The following is a 22,983-nucleotide window of genomic DNA, read 5'->3' as shown; positions in this document are numbered from 1 at the left end:
TTGCCAATGTTGAGGCAAAAGGGTGTGAGTGCACAACTGGAAGTGACATAATTGAGAGAGAGCGTGCGCACGCAAGAGAGTGAGAGAGAGTGTCTAAAAGTTTGATGACCACTGCTAACTGTAATAAAAATCCATTTAGTTCACTAGTGCCATTTAAGGAAGCAAAATAGCCATTTTAAACGGTCTGGCCTACAAGCAACTTCAGACCCATGACAACATGGTTGACTTTTAACTGCACCACTGAACCAGCCTAGCAGACTATTCAGTGGTATTCAGACCCTTTGATATCCAGCCTCCTATCCCATTGAATCAAAGAGGGAGAGAGGTTTCATGGCTAACAACACATTCAAAGAAGTCAGGAAGCATGCAAATAGGGCAGTAGTTTGAAAACAGAGTGGAGTCAAAGATTGGACTTTTTTTAGGACCAGATTTGAAAGAGAGATGTGGAGTATCCAAGGAATAGGAACCACACACAAAATGATACATTAAAATGGAAGCCAGGAAGGGATGTTCAGTGTTTAGCAGTGTATTGGTTTTAGGATCAAGAGGGGATGTGGTGAGTCTCAGGCAAAACTTGAGAGTGCAAGACAGCATCTACGAAACTAGTGGGTTCAGCACTAGGGGCAAATCCTTGGGCAGTTGGATAGGAGAGGGATATAGCACAGGCAGCTGAACAGATGGCTCAAGAAAAACTTGTATTTATATAGTACCTTTAAATATAGCCATATGGCCCAAAGTATTTAACGAAAGCATTTTCAAACAAAACTGGCATCAATTCACAAGAATGGTATTAGAAGAGACTAAAAGCTTGGTTTTAAAAAGGTGATGTAGGTAAATTATTGAAATGATTAACTGAAAAGCAATAGTTAATAGCTGAATTAAAAAGATGGAGAGGGCTCAACACTTCTATCACCCAAAAAGGAAATACTTAAATGTAGCTAATGGAACCATTCAACTGAGGGGCAAAAACAGAATACAACCAGAAAAATATATGTGCTATCTTGAGAATATTACATTCATTTGACTGCAAAGTAAAATGAAGCATCATTGAAGACAAGTTTATGTCAAATTATAATAAAAGTTTCTTAAAAAACAAAAACAAAACTAGAAACTCTAAAATGTCTGGTTAGACAGAAGCATGCAGTTCAAGTTTCAGATTGACATTCTATTAGCTTTTTGATTACATTTTACATCAGTGTGCTAACTTTTAGTGGTTTGGGTAGATGGACAGCCAGATCTTTTTGCTCTTCCACAAATCACAAGTCTTCTTGCTATTAGGAAAATAATCCGACTTTTCTATTCCAGATCCAAAGTGGAAGATCTAACACACACAAATCCATTTGTTCTATTATTACGGATATTTTGCATGGGTCTCTCTCTCTCTCTCTCTCTCTCTCTCTATAATTTTCCACTCTGATATTCATAACCTACTGTGCTTCAGCTTGGTACAAAGCACAAAACTGAACATACGATTATCCATTCCTGCATCCAGATCAAATACACTCAAACAGTGTTGAGGTGTTGGACTGGGGTGGAAAAGGTCAAAAGTCACATGACACCAGGATACAGCCCAACAGGTTTATTTGAAATCACAAGCTTTTGAGGTGCTGCCCCTCCATCAGGTGAAAAGGCGGCAGCACCCAGGCACAGACTTTATAATCGGGGAGATCGAAAGATCATACAAACAGTGTGAGCAAAGCATCGACTGGTGGAATAATAGGTCTCTGCAGGTGATCCAGAGTGTCAGACTGAGTGAGTAAAATGTCAATAGCTGACTAACAACTGAAGGGATGGCCTAGAATCCAACTAAATGAGGCAGAGAGATAATTGCACACAAAAAAAAATTTAAAAAGGTGCTGCTGGAGACAAGCCAAATGGCTGGAACAACATGTTAGGTGTAAAAGTTGTATGCCAAGGGTCTAACCTAAATAACAAAACTTTATAAAGTAATTAAGGTAGAGGTATCATAACAGGGTATCAAGGTGATGGTGTCACAACAGGACACAAGGAATATTTTACAAAACAGTACGGCAGAGTCGCTTGTAGCACAGCATGACCCAAGATCACGGTTTAGGTCATCTTCATGGGTACAGAATTTGGCTATTGGTTTTTGCTTAGCGATTCTGCATTGTGTATCTTGAAGGGTGCCGTAGAGGACGGTTACCCAAAGATTGGAGGTCAATGTCTTTTACCGCTGAAGTGTTCCCCAATTGAGAGGGAACATCCTGGCGACTGTTGCGTGCTGTCCATTCATCCTTTGTTGTGGTGTTGGATGACAAACATCTCACCAAGATCATCCTGACGCCTCCACCTCTCACAGTCAAACAACTGCCAAACCTTAAACAGACCATCTTTCACAAACTACCCAGCCTTCAGGACATCAACTGCAATACCACACGGAATTCACGTGGAATTCATTGCCGCAGAGTGCAGTGGAGGCCGGGACATTGGATGCCTTCAAGGCAGAGATCGATAAATTCTTGATTTCAAACGGAATCAAGGGCTACGGGGAGAGGGCAGGGAAGTGTTGTTGAAATGCCCATCAGTCATGATTTAAATGGCAGAGTGGGCTTGAGGGGCCGAATGGCCATACTTCCACTCCTATGTCTTATGGTCTTATGATCCCTGCCATGCCAACTTCTGCCAGATATATCTGACAATTGACATGGACATCCCCATCACATGTGGGAACACAACCCACCATGTACATGGCAGGTACTCATGTGACTTGGCCAAAGCAGTCCATCTCGTATGCTGCAGGCCAGGATGTCCCAAGGCAGAGTATAGTGGCGAGACCATACTGAAAATGGATGAATAGACATCATGCAACAATCGCCAGGCGGGAACGTTCCCTTGCAGTTGGGGAACACTGCATCGGTGAAAGACAGTCAGCCTCTGATCTTCAAGGCAGCTTTCAAGATACACAACAGTGGAGAATTGCTGAGCAGAAACCGATAGCCAAGCTCCATACCCTTGAACATGCCTTCAAACGTGATCTCTGGTCATGCTGCACTACATGTGACCCCACCATATTGTTTTGTAAAGTGTTCCTTAATTCTGGTTTTGACACCATTTCTTTGATAACATGTTATGATCTCTCTAGTTTGTAGAGATTTGGATCACTCGTCACTTTGGTTAGACCCTTGGCATGTGACTCTTATACCTAGCATGTTATTTCAGTCATTTGGTCGGTCTCCAGCACCACCTTGTTTTGTTTTTTTTGTAATTATCTCTATCTCAATCAATCAAATTATAGGTCACCCTTTCATGTGTTATTCAGCTGTTGGCACTTTTGATCACCTGCACAGATTTATTTGGTCTGTCGACACTCCACTCACCATTTGTATGATCTTTCGCTCTCACTGGTTGTAAAGTCTGTGCCTGGATGTTCTCTTTATCACCTGACAAAGGGGCAGTGCTCCAAAAGCTTGGGATTTCAAATAAGTGTGTTGGACTGTAACTGGTGTCGTGTGTTTTTTGACCTTATACTCAAAGAAAGGCTAAAGAAACGTGGCACTGTTGCCCTCATCTCCAATTCTAACTTGGTCTACCACTCTTTCCAAACTTTGAGTAGCACACTTCATTCCACCATTCCTTTAAAGTCTTCCATTTCTATCATTCAGCCACATATCACACCAAGTTTCTCACCAAGATATCCTCTCTTCTGACTGAAGAGAATTTTGTATGAGGGTCCAGCAATTTCTTCCCCTAGTATTCTGTGACAGATCCTTGGGCCATGTCTACCTTAATGCACTACAAAATACTCTACATCACCTTTTTTAAAATCAACTTGCCCTAGAATATCACTATACCCGCTGTAGACTCACCATGCAATATGTGCTCTTTTGTGAATACCGATACAACGTATTCATTAAAAGGACCTCACCCACTTCCTCCAGCTCCACACGAAAATTCACTCCTTCGTCCTTAAACGAATCTACCCTTTCCTGAGCTGCCCTCTTGCTCCTTCGATACACATAAAACACTTTGGGGTTTTCCTTAATCCTGTTTATCAGGATATTTCTGCCCACCTAACTCTTTGTTTAGATTTGTATTAGCTTTAGCCACAGACAAGATCCCAGAAGAATGCAGAATAGCCAGTGTACTCCTTTACTGAAAAAGGACAATAGGGATAATCTTGGAAATTACAGGCCTGTGAGCTTAACGTCAGTGGTAGGGAAATTATTGGAGAAGATTCACAGGGACACGATTGGCTTACATTTGGTAAAATATGGGCTTATTAGTGACAGGTAGCATGGCTTTGTGTGGGGGAGATCATGTCTCACATACCTGATTGAGTTTTTTTGGAGGAAGTGCCAGAGCAGTGGATTTGTTATGGGCACACATCAGTCTGCAACTTTACATATTTACTGCGTTTTACTTCTCCAGTGATCGAAATTTTCTCTGTTGACCGCTCCCTTCCATTTCCTGATTTAATCACTGACTGTGGAATGTTAGCTACTAAGTGATATTTGCTTTTGTTGGAGACCTTCAGCGTGGACGTCGGAATTTAACAAGGCCTTTGACAAGTTACCCCATGGTAAGGTGATACAGAAGGTGAGGTCACTTGGGATAAGATTGGTGAGCTGGTAAGATGGACATAGATTTGTCATTGAAGACAGAATAGAAGTGGAAGGGTGAATTTCCATCTGCTGGTCTGTGACCAGTAAGGGTCTAGGCTCGAAATGTCAGCTTTTGTGCTCCTGAGATGCTGCTGGGCCTGCTGTGTTTATCCAGCCTCCAGTGCTCCATAGGGATCAGTGCTGGGACTCCTGTTGTTTGTAACATATATAAATGATTTGGAGGACAATGTTAGTGAGGTGATTAGTAAGTTTGGCAAATCTTGTTGCAACTGTGTTGAATTTTAGTTCGGCTACATTTGCAATATTGCGTACAGTTCTGGTCACCACACTGCCAGAAGGATGTGGAGGCTTTGGACAGGATTCATAAAAGGTTTATCAGGAATGCCTTCCATAGGGACTGCACTCTCCACAACTCCTTCATCCACTCCCCATTAGCCCCACCACACTCGGCACTTTTTCCTGCAACCGCAGGGAGTGCTACACCTGCCCCTGCAGCTCCCCCCTCACCTACACCCAAAGACCCAAGAAAACCTTCCACATCAGGCAGGGGTTCACCTGGACATTTGCTAATGCGGTCTATTGCATCTGCTGCTCCTGATGAGGCCTCCTCTACATCAGTGAGACAAAGCGAAGTCTCGGAGACTGCTCTATCGAGCACCTACGCTCGATTTGCGACAAACTACAACACCTTCCAGTCACAAACCGCTTCAACTCCCCCTCCCATGACCAGGACGAATTGCCCATCCTGATCTTCCTCCAGTGGCACAACGACGCCACCCAGAAGCAGGAGGAGCAACACCTCATATTCCGCCTTGGGAGCCTAGAACCCAATAGTTTCATAATCTCCCCAGCCCTGGCCTCATCCCACGACCAACCCTCCGTCTCATCACCACCTCCTTGACCTGTTCATCTTCCCTCCCACCTCACTGGCCAATCCCCACCACTCCCTACCTGCACTCACTTATCACCATCCCACCTACCTTTCCCAGTCCCTCCCTCCTCTCTATTTATTTCAGAGCTCCCTTTCCTCCTCCCCCATTTCTGCAGAAAGATCCCTATCCGAAACATCAGCTTTCTTGCTCCTTCAGCAGGGCAGCACAGTGGTTAGCACTGCAGCCTCACGGCACCAGGGACCAAGGTTCGATTCCAGCCTCGGGCGACTGTCTGTGTGGAGTTTGAACATTCTCCCCGTGTCTGCGTGGGTTCCCTCCGGATGCTCCGGATTCCTCCCACAGTCCAAAGATGTGCAGGCTAGGTAGATTGGCCATGCTAAGTTGCCCGTAGTGTTCAGGGGTGTGTGGGTTATAGGGGGATGGGTCTGGTTGGGATACTGCAACGGGCAGTGTGGACTTATTGGACTGAAGGGTATGTTTCCACACTGTAGGGAATCTAATCGAATCAGTAACATCCACAATGAATAATAAAAATAAGTCTATGAACAGGAAATGCTGAAGATCTGAAACAAAAATAGAAATTGGTCGAGAAATTCAGCAGGTCTGACAGATTCTGTGGTACAAAAAAATGGACAGGAAGAGGTTCCACAGAGGGACATTTCATCAGAGCATGTCCGAAGAAACGTTAACTGTATTTCCTGCTACTCCAGCTCCATGACACGGGACTCTGTGCTCTACGGGCTGTTTCCCGGGACGCGCACAGAGACCAACATCAACTGCACCTGGAGGACCATCAATGCGGTGAAAGACGCTCTTTGGTCTGCCCGCCACTTGCTGGTCTTCCAGCTGAAAGAACTGTCCCTGACCAAGTGTTGCAGTCTGCCGCACTCCAAGGTCCAGGACTACGTGCTGAGAGATGTATTAAAGTTTGGGACAGCCACCAAGGCTCAGTGGGGGAAGACCACCGTATGAAACCCTCTCCCCCCACCCTGGCCAGAATGTAACAGGGGCCCTATTCGGTAACTGGGCCCAGCTGGCACTTTCCCCAACTGGTCAGTGGGCCAACCGGGACTGTGCAGGGAGGCAATCGCTGGGGTTTTTCCTTTTGTTTTTGTTTTCTTTCTTTCTTTTAGAGGGTGTATGTACCCTCAGGGTAACCCGGAGCGGCTAGCGTGACCGGGTAGGTATGTAAATATATGTTTATTATTTGTATATTCTACAAATAAAGTACATCTTTTAAAATAAAGTCAGCTTTCCCGCTCCTCTGATGCTGCTTGGCCTACTGTGTTCATCCAGCTCTACGGTTATATCTGACTCCAGCATCACAGTTCTTACTATCCCTCACCCAGTTCAACTGTCTAGCCTTTGGCCTTGCATTCAACTCATACTAGTGTCATCATCTCAACGTGCTCAAGTTCAAGCTACAGAAACTCAAAGCATTCATGTCTTGACATGCCATACAACCATTCAATCAACAGATTTGGCCAGATCATATTTTAAAAAATCCAGCTCACTTCTGTCAAAACTGCTCAGTTCTCCACAATTATCCAAGAACACAAACATGACCAACCTATCCTGACTGCCAAACATCATCTTCAATTCCTCGACCCTGCTTTCAACTGTTAAAAATAAAATCTTTCACAGGATGATGGATGTCCTGGCTGAACCAACATTTCTTACCTGTATCTAATTGCCCTGGACAAGTTGATGGTAAGCTGCCTTCTTTAAACACTGCAGTTGTTGGTGTGCAGGGACACCCATAGTCTGAGGGTGGGGATTCTGACCCAGTGGTGTGAAAAAGTAGCTGGTACAGTGTCAAATCAAGATAATGGCAGCCTGGATACAGCGACAAATATGGTCAAGATAATAAAATGTGAGGCTGGATAAACACAGCAGGCCAAGCAGCATCTCAGGAGCACAAAAGCTGACGTTTCGGGCCTAGACCCTTCATCAGAGAGGCTCTCTGATGAAGGGTCTAGGCCCGAAACGTCAGCTTTTGTGCTCCTGAGATGCTGCTTGGCCTGCTGTGTTCATCCAGCCTCACATTTTATTATCTTGGAATCTCCAGCATCTGCAGTTCCCATTATCTCTGATACAAATATGGTCACATCATTTAGGATTAGGAACGTCAGCAAAGGATTAAAAACTAAATATGGTGGAGAAACTCGGCAAGTCTGGCAACATCTGCGGAGAGAGAAAAACAGTTGTTTGTTGCCAGACCGGAGTTCCTCCAAACTCTGCGTTTGGTTCAGATTTCCAGCGTCTACAGTATTTTGTCTTCCGAAAAGTATTAATTGCACCAAACCGGGTCTGGGAGCTTTCCGTGTCAGGCACAATAATGCTGTGTCACTTAACTAGGACATGCGTTTGATCTGAGTCGCTCTCTAAAAATACACCCAGTCTGAAATGGTATGGGAGCCGACCACCTCTTCTTTGTGGTATAGTGCTTCCGTGCCCAGATTGGGGAAACGGCAGACAGAGGAGGGAGGGAGGGGTACAGAAATTAACTACGTGTCCTGTAGCCTTCCCTCCTAAAAACAGAGGGAGGGAAGCCAGGCCGCATGTACCTCGTGGAGCAGCCGGCACAGGAAGCAGTCCCTCCCGCTCCCCCGGCGTGAGCCCCACTCACCCAAAAGACGTCGGAGCCTCCAATGCTGCAGAAAGCCTCCATGCTGCCGGCTCCTCTGCTTGCTTCTTCCGGCTGTTAAAGGGACCGCACTCCGGGGCTGCCAGCACCGGCCGCTCATTGGCTCCAGCGTCCAGTCGCCAGAGCTCAGGTTCCTCCTCCCACCGCTCCAGCACATGCAGGATTAACGCTCTCGCTCTACCAAAATAAAAAGCACAGAATAAGACACTTTCAGCCCAGTCGCTTGCAAGAATATATCACAGAGTTCATCTGTAAGCATTATCCTTCCCAAACCCAGCAGAGACAAGCACAATCAATGTACGTCCCAATCTGCAAAGCATTGCATGCGTACAAACGAGGTTGTCAGCGCCTGATGCAGTCGGCAAGCGAAACGTCAGTTTGCCCGATAAAATGTACCACAGTTTAGGGCAATCATTTGCCTATGGCTTATTGAATGCTTGTGATTTGTTCTGTGATGCTTTTGTCATAGACACCTGCAATTCCAAAACTGCAGTGACTCCCCACCAATACGCATATAATAATAGTGATAATGGGAACTGCAGATGCTGGAGAATCCAAGATAATAAAACGTGAGGCTGGATGAACACAGCAGGCCAAGCAGCATCTCAGGAGCACAAAAGCTGACGTTTCGGGCCTAGACCCTTCATCAGAGAAGGGGATGGGGTGAGGGTTCTGGAATAAATAGGGAGAGAGGGGGAGGCGGACCGAAGATGGAGAGAAAAGAAAATAGGTGGAGAGGAGAGTATAGGTGGGGAGGTAGGGAGGGGATAGGTCAGTCCAGGGAAGATGGACAGGTCAAGGAGGTGCGATGAGGTTAGTAGGTAGGAGATGGAGGTGCGGCTTGGCGTGGGAGGAAGGGATGAGTGAGAGGAAGAACAGGTTAGGGAGGCAGAGACAGGTTGGACTGGTTTTGGGATGCAGTGGGGGAAGGGGAGATTCCCCCAACGCATCCCAAAACCAGCCCAGTTCGTCCCCTCCCCCCACCGCATCCCAAAACCAGCCCAGTTCGTCCCCTCCCCCCACTGCACCACACAACCAGCCCAGCTCTTCCCCTCCACCCACTTCATCCCAAAACCAGTCCAACCTGTCTCTGCCTCCCTAACCTGTTCTTCCTCTCACTCATCCCTTCCTCCCACCCCAAGCCGCACCTCCATCTCCTACCTACTAACCTCATCCCACCTCCTTGACCTGTCTGTCTTCCCTGGACTGACCTATCCCCTCCCTACCTCCCCACCTATACTCTCCTCTCCACCTATCTTCTTTTCTCTCCATCTTCGGTCCGCCTCCCCCTCTCTCCCTATTTATTCCAGAACCCTCACCCCATCCCCTTCTCTGATGAAGGGTCTAGGCCCGAAACGTCAGCTTTTGTGCTCCTGAGATGCTGCTGGGCCTGCTGTGTTCATCCAGCCTCCCATTTTATTATCTCACATATAATAATATGATTCCACGAGGAACTAAGCGAAGTCCATGCCCCTGAGAGGAAAAACGTTATAGTTTTCTCCATTGTTTGTGAAAAAAAATCTGTAAGAGTGCTCCCCTACAGAAGAAGGAGAACTTAATGTATAACAAATCTGATAGAAAAATAAACACAATTTTTCTTCATTGACCAGAGATGAGGAGGAATTTCTTCTCTCAGGATTGAGAGTCTTTGGAACTCCTGCACAGACAGCTGCGACAGCAAAGTCCTTTTACATTTTTAAGGCTGCAATAAATAGATTCTTGATCCATTAGGGAATCGAGGGTTACAGGAAAGTGGACATGAAGAATGTCAGATCATCCATGATCCTACTGAATGGCAGAGCAGACTCAAGGGACAAAATGGCCTACACCTGTTCCTATTTCATATGGACCAGTCCTGGCCATGTGTCAAACGTACCGGTGTACACTGTATACTCCTACCTGCTGGGTTGGTCATCTTACACTGACGCTGCTATCAAAGAGAGCTAGCCATCTAGTGATCACTCTCAGTGCTGAGTCCAACCTGGACGGTCACTTTGGCCAGTTGCGAGCAGATTATGAAGGAGATCCTCTTGCTAGCCCACTTCCATCTGCACCAAATTCAGGAGCATGAAATTGAAGTGAAGCCAAATGCTAACAGAATAAGGATTGTACGTTCTTGCTGATGCGATAAATGGACTCACCCAAAAGTTACAAATAGCCTGGAAATCCACAAATTTGACATGGAACATTTGGGTGAAACACACTCTACTACAGATTACAAATGAGGCAGGAGTCACCCATGTTGCATGCCCTCCACTGGCAACACCTGAATCTGTAAGGCAGCATGTTCAGCCACAAGACAAGAACCAGGAAATGCAGTTACAAAAACAAGAGAGTGCTGGAAAAATTCAGTAAGTCTGTCATTATCTGTGGAGAGAAAGCAGAGTTACCATTTCAAATCTCATGACCTTTCACCAGGAATTGTAAATTCTACAGGAGAAGACTGTGTAGAGAATCCTTTAATTCAGAGCGTAACAGTCCAAAGAGAATGTCAGAGAGACAGACCAAGTTGTGTGGAAAAGGCACCAAGCAATGTTTCAAGCCTCAGACTAACAAAAGTTTCTGCCCATTTGGGGTCAGTTTGGACAGCAAAATCCAGAAATCATGAAGAATTTATGCATGAATAAATTCTAAAATGTTTAGAAAACATCTAGTCTTCTCAGTTGAGAAGCAGAGCGGTGATTGTTTATACATCAATACTTAACCATTGTAATATGGAAACAGTCAGTCTTGTCCAATAATCTGTATCAGTCTAATTGTATTTACCAACTCTGGACCCATATCTCATCATTTCTTAGGAAAATATGAAATAGGTACATGAGTAGCCATGTGGCCCCTCAGTCAATAAGATCTATCCCACGCCTCAACTAGTCTTTTGTGCCAGTTTCTCCTAGCTCTCAACTCCCCAATATTTGAAAAAAACCTCTCTACCTCCTAAGTACTTTCCATGATCTAGTCTCCATAACTGTCACTCACTGCCCTCTGAAAGAAGAAATTCCTTGACATCTCAGTTTTAAATGGGTATCCTCTTATTCTGTGACCATGTTCCCGAGATCAAGAACCATTCATTTAAACGAATTAATAAACTCATTACCCGTCTAGCCATTGATGTCAACTACTTCTTCTCAGCAATCAGCCTAGAGAATCTCTTTTGAACTGTCTACACTGCCAATATATCCTTTCTTGAAAATGGGGACTAAAACCATACACAGTACTCCAGGTGCAGACTCACAACACCCTGTACAGTTCTCTATTTTTAAACTCCAATTCCATAGCAATTATGAACTAAAATTCTATTTGCCTTTTTAATTACTTGCTCCATCTGCATACTCGTTCTGTAAGTTGCATGCACAAGAACACTCACATCTCTCTCAGTGCTGCACTTATTTGGAGCCTCCCTTAATTTCTTTCTAATAAATTGACCTCATACTATCCTACATAAACTCCACTTGCCAACTTTTTGATCGTTCAGCCTATTTATATCCCCTTGCAGATTCCTTACATCCTCATCACAAAATACTCTCTCACCAATTTTGTATAATGAAACTATTTGGGTACATTACACTCCAGCCCCTCGTCCAAGTCATTCATAGAAATAGTGAATAAATAAGGCACTAGAATTGATATTCATTGGAACTCCACTAGCAACATCTCTCTAAGCTGAAAAAGGCCTATTAATCTCTGTCTTCTGTGCGTTAACCAATCCTCTATCCACGCAAACACATTATCCCCAATCAGTGAGCTCCCATCTTGTGAAATAACCTTTCATGTGGCACATAATCTCTTTTTTAAAGTTTATTCATTCATGAGGCATGGGTATCATTGATTGGGTACGGCATTTATTGCTCATCCCCAGTTGCCCTTGAGAAGGTAGTGATGAGCTGCTTTCTTGAACCACTGCACTCCACCTGCTGTGGGTTGACCCACAATGCTGTTAATGAGGGAATTTCAAGATTTTGATCCAGCAACTCTGAAGGAACAGCTATATATAATAAACCCATTGGGTTCATTAATGTCCTTTGGAGAAGGAAACTGCCATTCTACCTTGTCTGGCCTACATGTGACTCCTGACCCACAGCAATGTGGTTAACACTGAACTGCCCTGTGGGCAATTACAGATGGGTAAAAATGTTGGACTGGCCATTGAAGTCCACACTTTGTGAATGATTTTTTTAAAAAATTCCAAGTCAGGATAGTGTGTGACTTTGAGTGGAACTTGCACATGGTGGTGTTCCCATATATCTTCTGCCCTTGTGTTTCTAGGTGGAAGTGATTGTGGGTTTGGAAGCTGCCATATAAGGATCTTCGGTAATTTTCTGCAATGTATCTTGCTGCTACTGAGCATTGGCAGCAGAAGGAGTGAATGCTTGCAGATGTGGTGCTAATCAAGCCAGCAGCTTTGTCCTAGATGGTGTCAACTTTCTTGAATATTATTGGAAATGCTCTCATCCAGACAAATGGGGAGTATTCCATCACACTCCTGACTCGTGCCTTGTAGGTGGTGGGCACTCTCTGGGGAGTCAGGAGGTGAGTTACTCACCGCAGTATTCCAAGCCACTGACCCGCTCTTACACCCACTGTGTTTACTTGGTGAGTCCAGTTGAGGTTCCGGTCAATGGTAACTCTTAGGATGTTGATAGTGGAACTTCAGTGGTAATAACACCAATGAATGTCAAGCAGTGGTGGTTAGAATGTCTCTTATTGGAGATGATCATTGCCTGGTATTTGTGTGGTGCAACTGTTACTTGATATTTCTCAGCTCAAGCCTGGATGTTGTCCAGATCTTGTTGCATTTGATCAAATAGTTCAGCATCTGAGGAATGGTGAGTGGTGCTGAACATTGTGCAATCATTGGAAAACATCCCACTTCTGACCTTATGAAGAAGCGAAGGTCACTGATGAAGCAGCTGAAGATGGTTGGGCCTCGGACACTACCCTGAGGAACTGCTGCAGAGATGTCCTGGAGCTGAGCTGACTGACTTCCAAAAAATGCAAGATATGACTCCAACCAGCCAGGAGCTTGCCCCTGATACCCATTGATTCTAGTTTTGCGAGGGCGCCTTGATGCTACACTCTGTCAGATGTGGCCTTGATGCCTAGGGCTGTTACTCTCACCTAATTTTAGAATGCACACAGAAAATTCAAATATGCAACTCCACTGGTTTCTCTTTATTAATTCTACCTATATATCCAAAGATCTCTAGAAAATTAGTCAAACGTAGTCTCTCTTTCATCAAATTGTTTTGACTCTGTTTGATTGTGACAGGTTTTTCTAAATGGCCTACTATTTTCTTCCTTAATTTTCCCACATCAGCAATTAGGCTAATTAGTCTCTATTTTCCTGCTTTCTGTCTCCCACCCTTCCTGGTAAAGATCTCACATTAGCTTTTTTTTTCCCCTGAATCACTTGGACCCTCCTCAAATTCAATGACTTCTAGACTATTTCAACAAAAAATCCTTGAATGCAGGCCATGGGGAGGTGATGGCCTAGTGGTATTATTATTACTCTATTAATCCAGAGATCCAGGGAATGTTCTGGGGACCTAGGTCCATATCCTGCCTTGGCAGGCAGTGAAATTTGAATTCAATTTTTTAAAAAAAGGGCATCATGGTGGCTCAGTGGTTAGCACTGATGCTTCACAGTGCCATGGACCTTGGGTGACTCTCAGTATGGAGTTTGCACATTCTCCCCATGCCTGTGCCAGTTCCGTCCGGGAGCTCCAGTTTCCTCCCAGAGTCCAAAGATGTGCAGATTCGGTGGATTGGCTATGCTAAATTGCCCATAGTGTCTAGGGTAGGAAATGCAGGGATGGATTAGGGTGGAGGTCTGGGTGGGATGCTCTTCACAGGGTTGGTATGGACTCAATGAGCTGAATGGCCTGCTTCCACACTGTAGGGATTCTATTATCTATACATGTGACTCCAGACCCACAGCAATGTGGTTGACTCTAGTCAGCGATGCCCTCATCCCATGAATAAATAAAAAAAAGGTCCTGATGACTTGTCTGCCTTAAGTCCTATTAGACTGCCAAATACTTTTCCTCATGATACAGACTATTCCAAGATCTTTGCTCCCAATAGCCCCTTACTTTTCTGTTATCTATGGAATATTTATAGTATCCTCCACTGTGAAGACCAACGCAAAATACTGGTTTAAATTATTAACTATTTTCTTGCTGCACATTATTAACTCCCCAGTTGCATCCTTTAAGGGCACCATACTTTAGCTACTCTCTTCTTATATACCCATAAAAGCCTCTTCTTGTTTATTTTTATATTTCTTGCCAATTTACATTCATAATCAATTTCCACTCTTAGTTTTTTAGTCATCTGGTTTTTTTTATTTTCAAGTACTTATAATATCATTTTATCCCTTACATCTGCATGAGATGACAGATATGATTACACTTTAACATTTCATTCAAAAGACAGTATGTCTTACAGTGCCACATTAATTCAGCATTATACTCAAGTTTCAGCTTGGGTTATATGCACAAGTTTCTGGAATGCAACTTGAAGACACAACGTTCTGACTCAAGAATGGGGGTGTTACCACTTAGTAAAGGCTGACACCATCTAGAGATCTGCCACACTGGGAAAAATTAGATTACAATAATGTACCATAATGAAAAACTGCTTCATAAAGAATACAAAGAAAGTAATAAATACATTGAGACAAAGACAATTTATTCTTTCCTATCTTGCTGACCAGATAACATTGTACTTTTGCATCCTTGAGATAGGTTTTTCAGCTTTATAACTGAACTTGGTAACACTTATAAATGTGGAAGATACATGAGCACAGAGTTTTCAAAGACAAATGGTCGTCTTGACTGTTGTAGTTTCAAGGAGGTGGTTCTTAGGATATTTTGAAAATTTAGCATTTTTTGACTATGCTTTGTCTCAGTATGATTTTATATTTGTGGTAGATTAAGACATTTAAATTTGAATTACTTTTTCATTGGACTGACATTTGAGTAAATAATTCCCCTTTTATCTCTAAGAAACTGATTACAAATGGACTTCCACCAATTACACATTTATTTAATTCTTAGCACCAGTGCTTAGTCATCAGTAAACATGAAAATCTCAAATGTTTAAAATACTCATTTTCCCAAAAGGAGGCAAAATAGGTTTATTGTTAAAGAGGAATATCTGAATTTGATGACATGTGATTACACATTAATCATTCATTTAAAACACAGTATATCTTACAGTGCCACATTTATTCAGCACCAGACTAAAGTTTCAACTTTGGTTATATTCGCAAACTTTTCAAGGTGCTCTCATCAAGACAATTCAGAAGAATAACAATTCAAGGGGAAAAACAACAATCTATGTAGTCTGAGAAGAAAGTGTTGACTGATTAGCAATCAGGTGGATTGGCCTTGCCAAATTGCCATAGAGTCCAGAGATGCACAGGTTAGGTGGATTAGCCATTGGAAATGCAGGATTAGAGAGCAAGGGTAGGATGCTCTTCGGAGGGTTGGTGTGGACTCAATCGACCAAATGGCCTGCTTCCACACTGTTGGGATTCTATGATTTGATTGGCAGAGGCAATGCCTTGGAGAATGTAACAATTAATGATTATTAATAGTTAACTGCCAAGATTTATTAAAAAATTGTATGTCCTAAAGACTGGCTGATCATTTCAAACAGCATACCCCTCTGCTGCTTGCAAAAGCAAGGTACTAACTAGACCCAACCAGCCCATACTTGCAAAACCCAGCATGGCAGTATCAGCCCAGCGACCACCCAGTGTGGCAGCCTCATTCCAGAGTGACAGTCTAGACTTGGCATGGCAGTCTCCAGATTTGGCAGTCTTGTCCCAGCATGTAGGTCTTATCTAGCATGGGGGTCTTCGCCAGTGGCTTCTGAGTATTCCAGCATGGCAGTCTCGGCACAGCTTGGAGGTCCCATCTCACAGGGAGATCTCATTTGAGGTATTCCAGCAGTCTAGCGAGTAGTTCATCTCAGTGCAGCAGTTGCCTTATCCCAGAGGGGCGCTCTCGGCTTGGGATGTCCGTCTCCAGGTTTGACCCTCTTGTCCGTATGTGGAGGTCTCATCCTGATGCAGAGGTCTTCTTCGGCGGCAGCTTCGGGTATTCCAGTGTTCATTGTTTTAATTAGGTTTTGCCAAACTGAAATTGATCTGAGATGAACTTTGTCTTAATTTTTATTTTTTTCTTCTTATCTATGACTTGTGTCATTAATTCAGTCGCCGTGATATGGCAACTTAAAACATTTCACTTTTTTTGTAGAAGTACAATTGACAATAAACTGCTATTGTACTGTATCCTGAGGTTGTGAAATGTATGAGATAAAAACTAACCTTTTCTTCTTTCCATCCAAAGTGCTACTTCTGGTGTGACTTCAGGATCTAGCCAGTAATCTTCCTATTTCTCATTGACATGTTGCTCCATAGCATGAAGTATCTCAAAATATATTGTTCAATGGCCTCAGGATTTTCCAAAGTATTTTACAGACATTTACAATGTGTGTTCACTATTGTAACGTAGGAAAATGTGGCAGCCGATTTGTACGTGGCAATCAGAAAAGAACAAAACAGTTTGTGAAAGAGATGTTGCCTGAAAAGTTAAGTATTGGTTCAGCAGAACTGCCTTGGTCTTCTTCGAGAAATCATGCTAATGGATCCTGAATTGCAACATTGTGAGGACAGTTAGAGCCACTGTTTCATGTAAAACAAAAGGGATGCCATTGGTACTGCCTTTCCTCAGTGCTGCACTGAAGTGTCATCCTTATTTAAGGGCTCAAGTCTCTCAATGAGTTTTAAAATCATAACAATCTAACTTTAAAGTAGCAATGTAAACAACTGAACAGCCGACATTTGTGATGGTCATATTTAAAAAGACAAAAGTAAGAAAAAGTAGATTATAAATGAATGGATGCTACTTCATCTCAAGTTTTTGAGAAGATTTATAGCTTTGGTTGTGGATGAGGTTGAAGACTCATCCACACCAAGAGACATGGCAAATTCTCAATGGTTTCAATACACATGGACAAAGAAGGACATTAATTTGACTGGGACAACATATTCATAATAGCACAAGAGAGGCATGCCAGGGAATTCCTGGAGGCCGGCATTCCAACTGGAACTCCATCAACAAACACACTGAACTTTACCCAATATACAAACCACTGAAAAACAGAACCGGAAGTGATGCCAACCACTCCAGCAAACCGAGTCATATAAGTGACAAGTGGAACAGAACACCAAAGCTTCGCCAGAGGCACATTGACAATGTTACCTAGCAGGGTAATGAAATGTCTGCAACCAAACATACCAGCTCGGCAAGTAAGTCTGCTTAATACATCATCTTATTACATTTATCTGATTACATCAACACACTGATGCAGTGATACAAATCAGCCTAACTAATAGGCCAAAAGGAACATTAATCTGAATAACAACAGATCGCTTAGACCATCGGTTTTGTGGAGAATGACAGTTGTAGACAATCAAGGTAGGGTAATTTAAAAGACTACTTGAACAGCAAGGTTACCAATGAATGGCAGGATTGAAAAATTTACAGAAGACTTTAGCATTTCAAACAGTATGACAAATTAGTTAATGAAACAAATATCTGCAGGTACTAGTAACTTGAAACAAAAACAGAAAGTTCTGGAAAAACTCAGTATCTGTGGAAAGAAATCAGAGTGAATGTTTCAACTCCAGTGACTTCTTCAAGAGATGCTGTCCTCTCCACAGATGCCAGACCTGCTCAGGATATCCAGCAAATTCTGTTTATAACAAATTGGTTAATTATCATAAGGACTTTTCTGAATGTTTTCACCGCCTCAGGTAACCCAATTTTAGACATGTGATGTTCTTTCATGATACAATAATACCTGTTCACAAAATAGGCATCATGTTTGACAGTGAGATAACAAGGTGGAGAGCTGGATGAACACAGCCAGCCAAGCAGCATCAGAGGAACAGAAGAGCCTAGACCGTTCTTCAGAAATGGGGGCGGGGAGCTGGTACTCAAATAAATAGGGAGAGCGGGGGAGGCAGATGGAAGATGGATAGAGGAGAAGATAGGTGAGGAAGAGACTGACAGGTCAAAGAGGTGGGGATGGAGCCAGTAAAGGTGAGTGTAGGTGGGGAGGTAGGGAGGAGATAGGTTAGTCCAGGGAGGACAGACAGGTCAAGGGGGCGGGATGAGGCTAGTAGGTAGGAGATGAGGGTGGGGCTTGAGGTGGGAGGAAGGACGGGTTAGGAAGGCGGGGACGAGCTGGGTTGGTTTTGGGATGTGGTAGGGGGAGGGGAGATTTTGAAGCTTGTGAAGTCCACATCGATACCATTGGGCTGCAGGGTTCCCAAATGAAATATGAGGTGCTGTTCCTGCAACCTTCGGGTGACATTGTTGTGGCACTGCAGGAGACCCAGGATGAACATGTCATCCGAGAAATGGGTGGGGGAGTTGAAATGGCTCGCAACTGGGAGGTGCAATTGTTTAGAGCAACCCAAGCGTAGGTGTTCTGCAAAACAGTCCCCAAGCCTCCGCTTGGTTTCCCAATGTAGAGGAGGCCACAACGGGAACAGTGGATACAGTATACCACATTAGCAGATGTGCAGGTGAACATAGGCTTGATGTGGAAAGTCTTCTTGGGGCCTGGGATGGGGGTGAGGGGAGGTGTGGGGGCAGGTATAGCACTTCCTGCGGTTGCAGGGGAAAGTTCCGCTTGTTGTGGGGCTGGAGGGGAGTGTGGAGCAGACAAAGGGGTCACACAGAGAGAGTGGTCCCTCCAGAAAGCAGATAAGGATGGGGAGGGAAAAATGTCATTGGTGGTGGGATCGGATTGCAGATGGCGAAAGCGTCGGAGAATGATGCGTTGGATCCGGAGGTTGGTGAGGTAGTACATGAGGACGAGAGGGATTCTGTTTTGATTTTTATTGCGAGGAGGGGGTGTGAGGGATGAGTTGTGGGAAATGCGGGAGACACGGTCAAGGGCTTTCTCGACCCCTGGGGTCGGTTGCGGAGTTGCGGTCGTTGAAAAATGAGGACATCTGAGATGTTCGGCAGTGGAATGCCTCATCCTGGGAGCAGATGCGGCGGTGGCAAAGGAATTGGGAATAGGGGATGGCATTTTTGCAGTAAGGTGGGTGGGAGGAGGTGTATTCTAGGCAGCTGTGGGAGTCGGTGGGCTTGAAATGGATATCGGTTTCCAGGTGGTTGCCAGAGATGGAGACAGAGAGGTCCAGGAAGGACAGAGAGAGGTATCAGAGATGGTCCAAGTGAACTTAAGGTTGGGGTGGAAGGTGTTGGTGAAGTGGATGAATTGTTCGAGCTTCTCATGGGAGCACGAGGCAGAGCCGATACAGTCATCAATGTAACAGAGGAAGAGGTATGGTTTAGGGCCCGTGTAGGTACGGAAGAGGGATTGTTCCACCTAACCTACGAAGAGGCAGGCATAGCTTGGGCCCATGTGGGTACCCATGGCCACCCCTTTTATCTGTAGGAAGTGGGAGGAATTGAAAGAGAAGTTGTTGAGGGTGAGGACGGCTAAGTGGATGAGGGTGTCAGTGGAGGGGTAGAGGTCGGGCCTGCAGGACAGGAAGAAGCAGAGGGCCTTTAGGCCATCTGTATGGGGAATGCAGGTGTATAGGGACTGGATGCCCAAGGTAAATGAGGGACCAGGGAATTGGAAGTGCTGGGAGAGGTGGAGGGCGTGGGTGGTGTCATGGACATAGGTAGGGAGTTCCTGGGCCAAGGGGGAGAAAATGAAGTCGAGATAGGTGGAGATAAGTTCGGTGGGCGGGAGCAGGCGGAGACAATGGGTCGACTAGGGCAGTCTGAGTTTCTGACCACATAATACACTATCATCAAAACTAGTTTTTCTTTATTCTGTAAAATTGCTCCTCATTCAGCTTACTTATTGTGGAAGCCTTTGTTACTTTTAGACTCGACTGTTTCAATGCACCCTTGACTGGCCATCTATGTTCTACCCTTCATTAGGTCGTCCAAGGCTCTAATGCTCATTTCCCAACTTGTAGCAGGTCTTGTTTATCAAGCACATCTGTGCCCAGCAATGCTTTGATTTTAAAATTCTCACCTTTTTTTCCGAATCCCTCCATGGCATCACTCCTGCACATCTCTGTTATCACCTTCATCCGCTAAATTCTGATCTCTTGAGCAAAATTTTCTCTCATTATTTTTCGGCTGTACAGACCTCAGAGGTCCAATGCATGGCAGCATTTGTCAGGATGCTGCTCATTGTGCACAGACCTTCCCCACAGCAATGTTTCATGGAACATTGCTCTTGAGTATTCCTAGTTTTAAACCTTCAACAAAAAGCACAAGAAACTAGGAACAGGAGGAAGCAATTCAGGTCCACGAACCTGCTTGTCATTTGGTACTATTGAGACTAATCTGATCTTGACCTCGACTCTCCTTTCCTGCCCTCTCTCCATAAACCTTAACTCATTACTAATTAAAAATCTGTCTATCTCCTCCTTAAATTTATTCCATGGTCCGGCGTCCACCACACCCCGGGGTAGTGACTTCAAATGATTCTCGATCCTTTGAGAGAAGTTCTTCTTTCTCATTTCTGTTTTAAATCTGCTGCCCCTTATCCTAAAACTATGAAGTTCATAGAATCCCTACAGTGTGGAAACAGGCTCTTCGGCCCATCAAGTCCACACCAACCCTCGGACATCCCCCAGACGCATTCCCCTGAAACCCACTAATCTACACATCTCTGAACACAATGGGAAATTTCCAGTCCACCTAGCCTGCACATCTTTGGACTGTGGAAGGAAACTGGAGCACCCAGAGGAAACCCAAGTAGCCATGGGGAGAATGTGCAAACTCCACACAGGCAATCGCCCAAGGGTGACTGAACCCAGATTCCTGACGCTGTGGGGCAGATGTGCTAACCACTGAGCCAGCATACCTTCGCAACTTCATCTCAGAAAATCACCTATGTGGTGTGCAGCTGTTGTGAAACATTTCATGTTTGAGTAATGTAGCCACTAATACACCGAGCTGAAATAAAAACTATTGAGATCATTCACATGTATTAAGTAATATCTTCCATTAGGCATTATATTCAACCTCATTTCTGGGAGCAACTGTTTCTTTTTCTCATATTGTGCCATATATATATGCTTCTGAGCTTACATTAAATGCCACACGATAAACATGGAAATGAAGGGTGCCATGAAATGAGTTAAATTTTGTGTATGCAATTAATTTTCAAGTCCTTGTGTATATATATAAATGCAGATTCTGTTACAAGTTTTACCTTAGCAAAGGTTAACCCAAAAGTTAACTTATTTATTTCTATTTACCTTGTAAATAATATTTGCTTCTCCTTCAGATCTCCACGTGATGCACTATTTCCTGGCCTAGAAGGCAGTCAGGCAAATTGTTCCAAAAAGTAACTTTCAGTTTATTTTTCAGGAAGCACATGTTAATTGTATAACTTGATGCACTCTTCGGCTTTCATTTCTCAGTATCCAGCTTTAATTTGAGATCTTGGTATTGGCACATTGTTGATGACACTCAGTGGTGAATGCTAGTACTACAACAACGGGTTAATGTAATTTACTAAGATAAAACTACACATACCCACAGTAATAAAATGTGAGGCTGGATGAACACAGCAGGCCAAGCAGCATCTCAGGAGCACAAAAACTGACGTTTCGGGCCTAGACCCTCCCCATCCCCCTCTCTGATGAAGGGTCTAGGCCCGAAACGTCAGCTTTTGTGCTCCTGAGATGCTGCTTGGCCTGCTGTGTTCATCCAGCCTCACATTTCATTATCTTGGAATTCTCCAGCATCTGCAGTTCCCATTGTCTCACATACCCACAGTAACTGTTTTTCTGAAATAATACAAGTAAATGGCCTATAGTATTGAATAATATTTTACTTATAATTCAGTGGGTGATATTTACAGAGTCCAAAAACATCAAAGAAAGCACGGAGCAGGCATATCTACTTAACGCAATTTTTAACATTTGTTTTTAGAAGAAATTAGAATGAATATATTTACCTGAGGCTCTCAACAGACTCAGTCATTCAACAATCTGTGTTGAAGATTTCTACTCATATGCTGAGAATGCTGTTGATACATTCTCTTAAATAGAACTAATATTTGAATACAAACCTCAAAGAACAGCTTTAAACAAATCCCCTCATGCTCTTTATAAATGTTCTTCACTTACTTCTGCTTCAGAATGCAATGTTATAAATTGTCACTGAGCAATTGAGGGATTGAACTAAAGGCAATGTTCACAAGACAATAACAACATGAATTCATTTCATGCCTTTAACATAATAAAGTGTGCCAAAGAATTTCAGGGGAGTGTTATAAATCAAAATTTGACACCAAGCCATATAAGACATTATATAGATATCATGCAGATAACATGTAGGATTTGAGTGACAGTAGAATTGAAGCCACAAATCGATGATGCAATTTATCAAATGGCAGACCAGTGTCAAAGAAATTAATGTCATAATTCATTTGTTTGTATGCACATAAAGCAGCGAATCAATAGTTTTCTCACGTAGGTAGGTTTTGCGAGTTGACTGAAAGGAGGAAAGAGAGGTGGAAGGATATAGGAAGAGAATTACAAATCTTAGGACTTAGCAGCTGAAGGCATGGCCGACAATGGAGAAATTAAAATCAAAGTGCTCAAAAGGCCAGAATTAGTGGAGAGCATGCACCACAGAGAGTTGTACGACTGGGTGTGATTATCGAGATATGGGGCGGGTGAGGGCATGGAACGTTTTGAAAATAAGAATGAATATTTTTAAAATTGAGTTGCCAAATTGAGAGTCACTGTCTCTTCGAGTCATAGAGATGTAAAGCACAGAAAAAGACCCTTCAG

The 22,983-nt window shown here is 43.7% G+C and overlaps 1 protein-coding gene across 4 annotated transcripts in view; it reads right to left on the bottom strand.

The window, feature by feature from the left end:
• abcc1 (ATP-binding cassette, sub-family C (CFTR/MRP), member 1) overlaps positions 1-22,983 on the bottom strand; it is a 137,840-nt gene that overhangs the window by 112,422 nt on the left and 2,435 nt on the right. For all 4 annotated transcript variants that reach the window (XM_059654197.1, XM_059654195.1, XM_059654196.1 and 1 more), the window contains exon 3: positions 8,106-8,300. In XM_059654197.1, the coding sequence (XP_059510180.1) occupies positions 8,106-8,147 (42 nt within the window). In that variant the 5' untranslated portion in view covers positions 8,148-8,300. The remainder of the gene's footprint in view (positions 1-8,105; positions 8,301-22,983) is intronic.

Source organism: Stegostoma tigrinum, chromosome 23 (genome assembly GCF_030684315.1).
Source record: "Stegostoma tigrinum isolate sSteTig4 chromosome 23, sSteTig4.hap1, whole genome shotgun sequence".
NCBI lineage: Eukaryota > Metazoa > Chordata > Chondrichthyes > Orectolobiformes > Stegostomatidae > Stegostoma > Stegostoma tigrinum.
The sequence above is the reverse complement of the archived record's forward strand: the minus strand, read 5'-3'. Positions and strand labels throughout refer to the sequence as shown.